The sequence below is a fragment of the Echeneis naucrates genome, chromosome 23 (assembly GCF_900963305.1).
Source record: "Echeneis naucrates chromosome 23, fEcheNa1.1, whole genome shotgun sequence".
In the NCBI taxonomy this organism is placed as follows: Eukaryota; Metazoa; Chordata; class Actinopteri; order Carangiformes; family Echeneidae; genus Echeneis; species Echeneis naucrates.
In genome coordinates, this window is record NC_042533.1 from 1001598 (window position 1) to 1014403 (window position 12806).

General features: G+C 44.5%; 1 protein-coding gene across 1 annotated transcript in view; it reads left to right on the forward strand.

The window, feature by feature from the left end:
* LOC115036682 (thyrotropin-releasing hormone-degrading ectoenzyme-like) overlaps window positions 1-12806 on the forward strand; it is an 84315-nt gene that overhangs the window by 36757 nt on the left and 34752 nt on the right. Inside the window, 1 exon segment of the mRNA XM_029494965.1 lies at window positions 10198-10352. Within this exon segment, the coding sequence (XP_029350825.1) occupies window positions 10198-10352 (155 nt within the window).

Sequence of the window (12806 nt, forward strand, 5' to 3'; positions counted from 1 at the left end):
TAAAACTGTCAATTTGTTAATTAACTTATGTATTTTTTTTTTATCTTATTTTAATTTGAAAAATAATAATTGGATTAAATTTGATGAATTCAATATGATTAAATTAACCCCTTCAGGGTTAAAAAGGTCAGTTTCTTAATGAAGTTCTGATTAAATTTAGGAAAATAACACATTTAATTCAACGTATCAGACTTTCTGACACTGAGTGCACTGAAGCAATTATTTTTCACAGCAGTCTTCAACCTGATTTTAGCACCAAACGACTCAAACGTTCAACAAGAGACTTTTCTTGGAAGTTATTTGAGATGAAAATAAGAATTATGTACTTTTTTAAAAGTGTAAAATCTAAATGAAGGCCATGACGTCTTTATTTTTTACTCTGCAGGATAAAAACGGGAGCTTTTAATGGCTCCTCTGAATGAAGTCTCTCAGTAGCTAATGTAGCATACGGCTCTGACACTTTTAATTTACCAAGATAATTCGCTGTTGTTGATATTGTTGAGTGAGCTCCAGCTCATGAGCCTCCACGTCTGATCATCGCAGCGTGCAGATCAAAGAAAATGCCACGTTAACACACAGCCGACAGCCGGCATTATCTCCGTTTGTGAATTATTGACAGAAGATATTTGAAGGCTCCACACAGATCTCACCTCCTCCGAAAACACCAGAACAAAGCGAGCTCGTGAGAAATTTCAGATACGCTGGTTTTGAGAGTTTGAGACGAGTCTGGGAGGAAACAGCAGCTGATGTTATTTCATTTTTATCTCTTCTATCAGCGTGTGCTGAAGCAGAAACATTATTCATTAATAAGATGTTTAATCAGCGAGCACCTTTCCACGACTCCACCCAAACGCCCCGAGGTCAGATTTGAGCTTTCTTTCGGGGGAAATCCAGATCCTGAATCCCGATTAGTCGCCCACACTCACTGAATATGAAATACAGCTTTTGATTAAAGGCCCAGTCCTTTAGTTAGAAGGGTTCATATCTATCAGAAGATTAGTTTGAGGTTTAAGGACCAAAAATCATCTCAGTCCAGTTGAGCCTGGTGGACTATGAGAATCGACAGAGCTGGATTAAAAATGCAACAGAACCAAATTACACTGAAAAAAAGTTGAACTACTGGATTAAGGTGTGTGTGTGTGTGTGTGTGTGTGTGTGTGTGTGTGTGCGTGCGATCCGATGAACCGGGCTAATTAATCTTCTGTGTTAGCTCTTTCTGTCTCTGTGCAGTGTTTTTGTTTGAAGTGGCTAATTTCTAACTACAGGGGCTGTTTGCATAGACTTCATTAGAACAGAGGGAGCCATAAATAGTTTTTATTATTCCGTCTCTGGCAGCAGCTGTCCTCTGTCTGTCTCCGTCTTTCCACATTAGATCGTTCTCATGCTGAGCACATAACAAGCTCCAACATCACGTCGCCGAGGCAATTTGTCCTGATATGGCAACCCCAACTTTCTCCATTTTACCTCTTTATTGTTCAATTCATCGCAGATCCATTATTTTTGTTGTGTGACAGATTGAAGACAATATTGTTGTTTTTTTTTTCATGAGGACTGGATTTTCATGCGTGTCTTTTGCAGCCACGGTGATAAATAATAGATACAGTGAAAACCGCTGCTCTCTATATAAACCATGCAAACGCTGTTTCATCCACAGTGACTTAATATTCACCACAGGGGATCTGCCCAGTGCCGCAGCCAGAAGGCTTTCGTTTGGTTTTCCACGAACAGTAGCGTGTTTATTTTGTGTATTTTTCCCTTTTTTATCGAGCTAATAACAACCACAATAATACTTTTTTATGCAGCGTGAGCAGAGACACAACAAATGAGCGATAATGTTTAATTGAGCCGAGGTGAATCTGCCCTGCAGGGGGGTTTTGACTTCCTCTCTGTTCTCATTGCTTTATTTACCTGTTCGGTCTCCTCAGAGGACAAAGACCACAGACCAGATTAAAGACCTTTAACTGGCCCTGCAGATCCAGGAAACTGCAAAGACCAGACAGGAATACAAATCTTTGTCTGTGATTGATGACGAGGAGAAACCGGATTTCCCCTCTTCACCCTCCACCTCCGTTTGGTTTTCACAAATCTGGAGGGAAAACTTTCTTGTTTTGCATCATAGAAATGAATCAGCAGAAAGAGCTAAAATTAGATTAATTTATATCCTCTGAAGCTGTCAAAGGGAGAAGAAATGAGACGTGTGCTGTTTTCCTTCAGAAGCTGTTGGATGCTTTATGTTTGATTGGCATAAAAATGAATAATGGCTCTGTTTTATATTATTGTCTTCAAAGTGATGTTGGTTCTGAACAGATCTGGAGGAAGAACTTCATTTTCTTAATTTACACTCTGCAGAAAGAGATGAAGTAATAAAACCTCTTTCCTTTTGAACGACTGTGACTTTCAGATTTACTACAAATGGACGGATGTCCCGACCCCGACTCTCATAACACCAGCTGTGAAATCCACTCAGACAAAGGAAACGTTGCTCGAGTGTTCTCGTCACGTCGTCCCATCAGTCGCAGGAGTCCATCAGCAATCACTCGATTGTCCTCCTTAAGCGTCCTCTCTGGGCGTCTTCACGTGGCTCAGACTTCGTTGAGAAGGACAGAGTCCACGTGGTGGTGGTGTCTGCCCCCCTCCCCCCTCCCCGTATGAACCCACTTTGCCCAGACAAGTTGTTGCCCTTTTTCCTCTTCATGTGTTGTGTTGTTGTAATTACGGAGCACTTACAAATTCGCGCTCCAATTTATTGGAACTCAGCAGAGCAGCTTCAGAATTCATCCCGACCTGTTAAAGGCCAACGTCGCTATAAATTATCCCCCATTATGATTTTTCACAGCTCTGACAGAATCCTGTAGATGTGTAATCAGAGCTGGAGCCTGAAAGCTTCGCCGTATTGACTTCATGCTGCCTGCGGTGCCACCCCGCAATCTGCCGGGGTGACGGGGGTCACGAGCGCCGCGGGTCTGGAGCGCGCTCAGTCCAGAGTTTACACGGGGTGAAACGCAGCGAGGCCGATGCCGGTCAGCCGAACACAAGCAGTTTGGGAAGCGGGAAATGTGACAGTGGAGGGAAACAGATGGGAGGATGAAAGAGTGAGTCGGCTGACAAAATGTAAAGAGAAACGAACAGATGGAGGGAAAAGGAGGAAAGAATGAGCAATACAGACGGAGAAATAAGGAAAGGCAGAACAAAGACGTTGTATAAACACTCCATCTGCCCGTTGATGAGATTCACTCTGCTCATCCTCATCAGTCAGAGTATTTCACTCCACATCTGCTGTCCCTGATGTAAACGTGACGCCGCCGCCGCCTGAACTGAACCGTTTCAGAGGCACGACCATGGCAACCACTCAGAGAGACAATAACGGAGCGTGAAGTTTCACTGTGAAGTTGTCAGCTGTCCAACGGTGATAATGGACGTCGAGCAATAGCCGCCGCTCGCTTGAGTAATCAGCTGTAAGCCCGCAGACGCCATCTGAGATAAGTCCTCACTTCACTTCCTGTCGCTGACTGACAGACAGTCAGCAGGACTTCTCATTGTCTAACCAACGTTTAGATGGAAACAGTTTGAAACATCAGGAGAATCAGGCCCGAGGCTCCGCCCCCCACCTGGACGGCGCCATGTTTGTTTGGCGGACAGCAAACAACCAAACTTTAACGTCTGTCCAAAGACACGTTGAAGAACCTGATCCTCATCGGCCGGAGCAGGTCCAGACAGTTGGCGGTTTGAATCCCGTTGTGGAGGGAAAAGCACTTTCATGAAACCACTTTGGAGAGAAAAAACGCTCCGTCATTCTTTCCTCCGTCTATAAAACCCAATCAGAGCTTTTCCCTTTAAATAAAAGTAGAATAAAAACCGCTCTGATGCTCCTCATCGCTCCGTTATAGTTAAATTATGGAGGTCAAATTTGTGTCTGAGCCGGCCGGTGGAGGTTCTCACAGGGAAGAGAAGAGTCAGCGCAGCATCATGGCCGACGACGAGGCGTCTAAAAATAACATTTTCCAGCAAGCAGGCGTCTAATGAGACTAATCAGGTCATTTATAATATGAAAGCGTGCGTTTCCAGGTGTTTTACGAGTCTTAAGTTTAAAGGTCGTCTCTGCTCGGCTGTAAAATGTTTTCCAACATTTATCGCTGCAGGGAATTCGAGGCGTCTGATTGGCCGGGCTGGCAGCAGGCCAAGCCAATCAACCAGCTCGGGGCGATGTGATGGTCACTGTCCTCTGAGTCTCCTCTACACACACAAATGTATTTATATATAGATTTTCCACTTGTTCACAACAACAGACAGACTTTGAGTTTGTGTGTTTGTGCCGACACACAACACGGCAGCAGGAGCTAACGCTAACATCGATCCAGAAACCGCTGGGACTAGAAATATTTGGATCTTTCTGGAAAATATAAGTTATGGTGTTGACTTGGTGCGATCCAGAAGTCACATGTTGTTGGTTGGTCCGGTTCACAGTCCAGACATCAGGTGATGGGAATGAGGTCCAAAAGCTGCTGTCCGTTAACGTTTAATGTGTTTTCCATATATTCTTTGAGTGTTCAGGCGTCCGGATACTTTTGTCCGTTGAAGGAGGAGCTGATTTGTAACCTCTTCAGATTTTGATCATCTGTCTTTACATGTTTAGCTCCACATCTGTCGTCTCTGTGTGATCTATCCCCGGCAGGACTTTGGTGATAAGGCGGCCGCCTGCAGCAGCACTTTGCTGTAGCTGTTTGTTATTTGTGAGCTGTCGTTCGGTCCGACTCTGCCTGTGGCTGCAGCTCGTCTGGTGGCTGCGAAGGCGGCTTTTAACATTCAGGCCGCCTCCTCTGTTCCCGCTCCTTCTGTCTGCTGAATATGGAGCAGCTCTTATCTGAACGAGCTGAAGATAATTGGTGGACAAGTGGAGCTCGACCGGAGAGAGGAGGATGGAGATAGAGAGAGAGGAAGCAGGGGCTTCTGAAAATAGGGGCATTACTGGGATGCGTGATGTTATCTGGGATGTGTTGAGGGGGAAAATCGGACCCTCAGGTCCTGCCCCAAAATATGAAACAAGTGAGGAGTCAACCTGAACCTCCATCCAGGTGGTGACGGCTCGTGATGCGTCACGACAACAAGCTTTCAGAAGAACTGGCTCTGGTTCTGTTTGGGATCGGCTCCAGCGATTAAATTATTTCAGTTCAACGTTGGAGAGAGACGGAAAAAGAGGCGGAGAGAAGGTGAATAACATGACAGGAGAGAGTCGCACTGAACCAAGAACATTCAAATTAAAGGTCCACGCCGTCTAAAGGTTCTGTATTAATCCGGTCCACAGAGGAAAAACTTTTAGAGCAGCAGGCAGGACTTCTGTTCTTAAAAAATCATTTCAATTTGAAACATTTAAATCTCATTCATATCAGCCGTCCCACTTCCAGCTCTGCTGTGGTCACCCAGCAGGCCGCGGACCACAGTTTGGATCCCTGCTGATAACATAAAGACATTTTCAGTGTTTCTCGTTTCTGGGTCTTTAGTGAACTCCGTCCATAAGGACTCATTATCAGCTAAATTAGTCATCCAGCCTGCTAGCTGCTGTTCTCACACACACACACACACACACACACACACACACACACACACACACACCATATCAGCCAGCACAGCAGCCACTTATGGTCGCAGTCGGTCTGTCGTTCTGATATGGAAGCAATTACAGGCCTCATCCAGCAGCAGCGTGTTCATCATGATTCAGCCACGGTTCATGGAGGTAACGCAAAAATGTGACACACAAACACACACACCTCCTCTGCACACGGTCTCAGGTTATTATTGCGGTGTTATGTTGCACAATGGAGCCAATTAGTGCTGAGATCGGTGTCTGCTCTGCATTTATGGCTGGTTTTAACAGTGCCTGTTTGTTTAAAGTCAGACTCAGATTCAGATCTTTTTCTAAAACAGTGTGGGCTGATCCAGAACCGTTCGTCTCTTCTAACGGGGCTGAATTTCCTCCGTTTGAACGTTTGATTCCGTCCGACCTGATAACACTCAGCAGTCGGCTCGTCGAGGATTGGAGCTCTGTGAGTTTTTGCACCTGGACTCAGCAGGCCAGCGTTTCAGCTGCAGAGACCAAATTAACAAATCCACCAAGCTATTTTCTATTTTGTGCCTGCTGACAAAAAGAAAGCGAGAAAATAAGTAATGAAAGAGGCTGCAGGCCGAGACGACTGCAGGTGAAACAGCAGAGCGGCAACAGACTGAAGTGGATCTCATTACAGGGTTATACTGTGTGTGTCTTTGTGTGTCTGTGGGTGTCTTTGTGTGAGTCTGAAGGGCTCATTCTGCAGTAAAGTGAAACGATTCATTTGGTTTTAATTTAAACGGCAGTCGAGGGTAATGTCTCTTTTGCATTTCAGCCTTAAGACAGACCAATCAGCTCTGCTGCCTGAGCTGTCAGCCAATCGGAACAGAGGCTGTGATGTGATTATGTTTCCATGGCAACGGATGTGTTGAATAAACACACGATTGGAGATGCCGTCAGTCATGCCCCGCCTCCTCTTGAATCTCATTGGTTAGCCACCGCAGATGTTTCTTTTTTCTGTTTGTTTTATTTCAACATCACAATGAAACTCGGTTGTTGTTCGTTTTATCACAGAGCCGTTTTATTTCAGAAAACATCGGCAGCTCCTATTTGACAGATTTGTCAGAAAACTCAAAGTGACAAAATTGGAAAAAGCCTACTGCTTTAATATTGAAGTCTATGGGAAAATGTGTCTAGTCCTACCATTCTCTCTCTGTCTCTCTCCACTGTCTGTAAAATAAGGACGTAAAAATTGCCAAACAAAGCGACATTTTATTTGGATATAAGATGGGGAGAGCTGATCTGGCTTGTTGCTTTGTGTCTGGCCGGATGATGGATCATGTCTGAGCAGTTTGACGCCTAAAATGTGATGAATGAATGATCAGAAAACACCTTTAACAGTTTCAGCTCTGCGTGCTGCTGATTCTGTGACAAAACAAGAACCAAATGAACGCTTTTTATTTTTTCTTTTTTTAGCAGCGCTAGCAAACTGCAGTTCAGTGTTTCTCAACTCCTCAGCTGTTTCTTCGGCTCAGTTTAAAGCTCTGTGCAGTCGAAGGGCTATCCAGTTTAAAGATCTCTGCTTGTGTTTAAATCAAACATACCCGTTGCATCGCTGTCGGCGGCTGCTGGTCCGTCTGAAGTCCTGAATCACACCAGTTCTGACAGCTGATTGGACACCGCAGCGGGAGCTGATTGGTTGAACAGATTGGTTTGTTTAAAGCTTTTCGTATGAGCCATTAATCACTGGGTGTGCGAGGAAGATCCAATATTCTCTCTCTCTTTTATGAAAGTGCGACCAGGAGGAGGAAGCTAATTAGAACAAATGAGGAACAACTGCACACACACACACACACACACACACACACACTCTCTAAAAACTGCATGTAACAGCTCTTAGTGTGTGAATGAGTGTTTGTTTGAGACTTTGTTTTTCCTCCGGGACAAAACTGTAGCTGCTTCATCATCTATCTGTCTATCCATCGTTGAGGGCTTCGTTGCAGAGGCTCATGGGAAATATTAGCGCTCTTCCTGTGTGAACCAGCTGGCAGACGGAGCTCTTGTCCATAATCTTGATAAACTCTTGACTGAATGAAAATCCATTTTACTGGATTTTCCTGAGTCACGACAGCAGCAGCAGTAAATGCATCATGGCGGTGAAAGGCAGCAGTTCAGAACCTGAAAGAGATTTTATTAAAAGTTCTAAGAAAACAGAAAAAGCAGCCGATCAGATCAAATCGGTCCGTTTGGTTCTGACTGAGGAATTTCAGCTACGATTGGCGGGATTGTTGTGGAATTTAGTTCTGAAGGTCGGAGGATGAGTCCATGTGACCTGGGTGACCGTCCCTTCCCTCCACCGGGGTCACACTTTGGGTCTTTGGTGATATTTCCCTCCAACTATTGGACAGATTGTTGTGAACTTTGCACTGTCGGCCTTTATTGCGGGTGTTGGACCCTCGATATCTTTAATCTGGTGTCAGATCCCGCTCAGGATTGAACTGAAAACTCCCAGACAGTCCGAACTCGTCTGATCTCTGAGCTGAGGCCTCCTTTGGCAGGAACTGGAATAACAGCAGCGTTCAGGTGTTTGAGGATAAAGGTCGGGGGAAGTTAATTGAACTCTGAGGTCAAAATCTCTAAGAAGTCGGAGGAAGTCCCAGCTTTTCGTCTCCCACAGTTTGGTACGAGTTACTGGGTTCATTTCAATCTTTCGGGATCTGTTGGAACATTTGAAGTTCAGCATCCAAAGTAAATAATTAAAGTGTCAGTGAGGAAAAGGTCAACAGTCGGACCAAAAGGCTCGAGGCCTCGGAGGACAGTGAATCCTGCTCATCCAGACCAGGAGGGTTTTACAGTAGAACCCCTCGAGGCCCGACTGAATTTGTGTTTTTTATATGTCAAGCTGTTCCACTTCCTGTCAGCTCACAGCGAGAACAGCAGCTCCGGCCCGAAGATCAGGTGATGACTGACAGCTGTCAAACGGCGGCGTCGACAGTTTCAGACTGACACGGGTCCATGTGGAGGAACTAAATCAAAGTGTGAACACGGAGCTGTGAAGTTCTGCCTGCAGCTTTTAGTGAAGAGACAAAACTGGATTGTCCACTTTATTTATCTATAAGTGTGAAATGTCACGAGCTTCTGTTCAGCTTTTTGGCCCTAAGCACCAGCGTTTTGGAGATTTATGATTCAAAGAGATAAATATTTTAGTTTAGGACAAAAGAAAAGGTCACATGTTGATGTCCTGCTGAGAGCCTGTCAGTGTTTTCTCTCTCTTCTGACCAAATATCAAACTGCTTTTCCTGCTTGAACACGTTGGTCCAGTCCGGATCACGAGGTTCACTGCTGCTAAAATGTAATCGTGAACAGAAAAGAGGGCTGAAGGAAACATTTCCTCTCTGCTCTCACAAACGAGCAGGTTTCTGTTATTGCCTGAAAGGTTATTTCCACCTTTTCATCTCTTCCTCCTCCTCTTAAATCAGGTTTCTTCTCTGAAAAGAAACCAATTTCCTGCCGGTTTTTATTTTATTTTCCCTTTTAACTGCTCAGCTTTTGTACTTGATATCATTCGTTGTCCACATTAACTCTTTTAGCTCCGACTTCAGTATCCACCAGCAATGATAGTCCCGACCCCTAACCCCGCCCCCTTCTCTTCTTTCCCATCAATTTCTCTCTAAATCGGAGCATCGTTTAAAAAATGAACATCATGTTGTATTGAAGACTTGAAACCAGAGACCGAGACCATAAACTCATAAATCAAATGATGAATCTGTCCGTTTTCCACCCCGTAATGACTTCAGCTTCAGTATTTCTAGGATTGATTCATTTAATAATGAATTTTCCTCTTTATATTAATTCTCTTTACTATAAATTTGTATCTTTCATTATGGTTTATAATTTATTGCTGACTTTCTGTTTAATTAGTCCCCCCCCACCTCTGATGCTGGGGAGGCAGATTCATACATTTCAGGTTTATCAGACCGTCTCAGAGCAGCTCATAGATCTTCAGGCTGACTTCACGCCGTCGGAGAAATGCATGCTGGTCTAAGGAGGTCATGTAGCAGCATGCCGTGACCTGATTAACGTCCAACCGGATGTTTTCACCTGATAATCTCTTTGATGGATTCTGGACTCACCAATTAGTTCTGTTCTCAAGGTTCATAATTTACAACCAAACCAGAAGGAGGAAGCAGAAATCGTGTCATGACGTTTATTTTTTCACAGGGGGCGTGGCTACTGCCTGATTGACAGACTGAACCATCGTCATCCAAAGAAAGTGAAGGTTTAATTCTCGTTAGAGATGATGTCATCTCAGGTGGAAACTGTTCTTCGTCTGTGAGGACACTTTAATATTTCAGCTTCATTCAGCAATAATCAAACTTTAAGGGGACTTTCTCCAGATGAAGTGTCCGGGGGACACTCTGACGACTGAAGGTGTCTCCTCCTTCACTTCCTCTCCTCCTCCTCTCCTCTTCATCTGCTCAAAGGACTCCTCCTCCTTTTCATCTTCCCTGTCTGTCATACCGATATATGTGGAATGATCAGTGAAAAAAACTCATGCGTCCATGTTCTGAGGATAAAAGGATCCTTTGGAAGGTAGTTAGAATGACTCATGGGTCGTCTCTCTGTAACGTGTTGTTGTGTGTGTGTGCTTCCAGACTTGTTGGCGGTGCCCAAACATCCCTACGCCGCCATGGAGAACTGGGGGCTGAGCGTCTTCGTGGAGCAGAAGATCCTGCTGGACGCCGAGGTGTCGTCGTCGTCCTATCAGATGGAGCTCACCATGGTGGTCGTCCACGAGATCTGCCACCAGGTAGGCCCATCTAACTTTTCCTGACTTTCCTGAAACAAAACCCGACATTTAAAACGAATCCTGTTTGACAAAAGGTCAGAAATCTGTCAGAAATTCATCTGACACCAAAAACGCATCCACTCTGTTCTCTGAAGGTCTGAGAATTCTCTACAGACGTCCGTTTTCCATATCTGCTGTTAAAATCAGCTAAAATGAAACAGCATTCGGGGGGAGGGGTCATCATCAGAAGGGACTGAAAACTCCAGTTGAGCTTCAGGCAGGCGATGAAACAGAAGATGCTGGTGAGACTCCGATGTTATTATGAAAGGAAGTGTTGATGGATTCTGCCGCCGCAGCAGAAGTAAACTGTCATTGTGTCGCTCCGACGGCTCTCTAGGAGGTCGTGTACTTGACATCCTGCTGGCTCGTGAATGTGAAGCTGTTCAGGTTTCAGATCTCCGATGTTGCTCACCGCTCACACTGCCGTCCTGTCACAGAGCTTTAAATCGGGTTTACCAGAAGAAATAGGCTCTTTTTAGAAAATCTCATATAGCTGAAGGTGTTTTAAGGTCATCTGACAAAGCCTGAAATAAACCGCTCTCACTACGGATGGTTAGAATGGAGGCCACGTTACTGAAGAGAAATTCAAGTTGCATGATTCTAAAACTTGACATGTGACCCTGAGTGAGTTCTAAACAGACAGAATGTGGCACAAACCACAACAGCTTCAGCTGCAACACTAATGAGCTCAGTTTGTTTTTGTTTTGTGTGTGTGTGTGTGTGTGTCGCACAGCTCCTCAGGCAGCAACAGCAGCAGAAGAGATGATCCTGTTTTTACAGTACGACATTTAATACGTGACAAGCAGACAAATGCGATGAAGCAGAAGAAAATGGAAAGGTTTCAGTCAGAGAATAGAAGGACAGGCGGACCGAGCGAGATTAAACAATAAGGACAGGAGAGAGAGAGAGCGTAGGAGACGGAGAGACAAAGTGAAGGAGAGACGACGTGTTAAAGGAGAATAAGAGACACAAAAGATCAACAAAGACAGAAAGAGAGCAGAAAAATGTTTACAATCCTCCTTCAGCTCAAAAACTGTTTCTGTCTGTGCCTGACGATCACTTAACTTAGACCGAACTTCAAGCTGCAGAAGAAGAGTTTCATCTGCGAATGAGAGTCGTGTCTGCCGTCATTTGGGTGAAGTGGTCCTTTAATGTGCTCGAGCCGAAGAGGCTTTGTGCCACAAAGGATCGTTGGGATGATGAAAATGAAAAGCTGCAGTGTAAATATTGCAGCGCCTTCGGCGGCATGAAGATCGTTGTCGTTTCATTTAATTTCCTTCAGGATGTGCCTCAGACTGCTGAGTCTGGATAAATGTTTCCTCCAGGCTGCTGCTGGTGTTCAGCACAGAAACACACTGAATAACAATGTTAAGCATGCGAGTGGGACGCTCTGCAGTATATTAACTCATAAATATTATTGCACTTGTCATAAGAATATAGTAGTAACAGCGTTTTTATCGGGTTTTCACTCTTTCGCTCTTATTTTTTGTCATTTTCTGCATCTTTTCTCATCCTCTTTGTTCAATTTGGAGAAAGAGGAGAAATGATAAAGATGCTTGTGTTTTATCTGCACTCCATTTCATCACCGAGCTATTTATCTCTCTCACACACACACAGGAGAGGGGAAGCTTTTAATAATCAGCTGTTTCAGTTGTAAGGAGGAAACTGTGTTGTGCTGTGTTGACGACCATCAACACTTTGGTTCCACATATTGATATATGAGATGAAAATAATCTTCAGTTACCAATTAGCACTAAATTCAACTAAAAAGTCATCATGTCCTCTCTGGTGCTGATCGGGAATCATTTTACAATCCAGCTGGTGGTGAAAATCAAAGTGTTGTCGATGTCGATTTGTTTTCTGCTGTTGTCGCCGTCGCGTCATGCTCAGGTGAACAGATGGAGGACATGTGAAACCGACAAGCTGTTTTTCTCTATCAGCTCCATCAGCTCCGGAAAAGGACACAGAGTTTCTGCAGCTGGAGTAACGAGGACGTCAGCTCACTTCCTGGTGGCCATTTTGTTCCTTTAACAACGTATTGACCTTTAGTCGTCTTTGGATATTTAAATATTCTTCAATCTGACCACGTCACAAATCAAACCCGTCGTTCTGAAGTGATAACTGGAATTTTTTTTTATGCTTCAGCCAATCAGAGCGTCCAGATCTGAACTGACGTCGTTCGTCAGATTCACACACGACAGATCGAGCTGATTCTGCAGTTTAAGGAGGAAAACGGCGTGAGGTGAACAGATGTTTGTAGCTCACATTAGGGCGAACGGTTGCTGATGAGATAGTAAAGCATACAGCAGACAAACACACGAGTCGGATGGTGTTTCATTTGTCTGTTTATTCAGAGCAGCCAAAGAAAAACTCAGGGAAAACAACCTCTCTCTCTGTCTAACACACACACACATT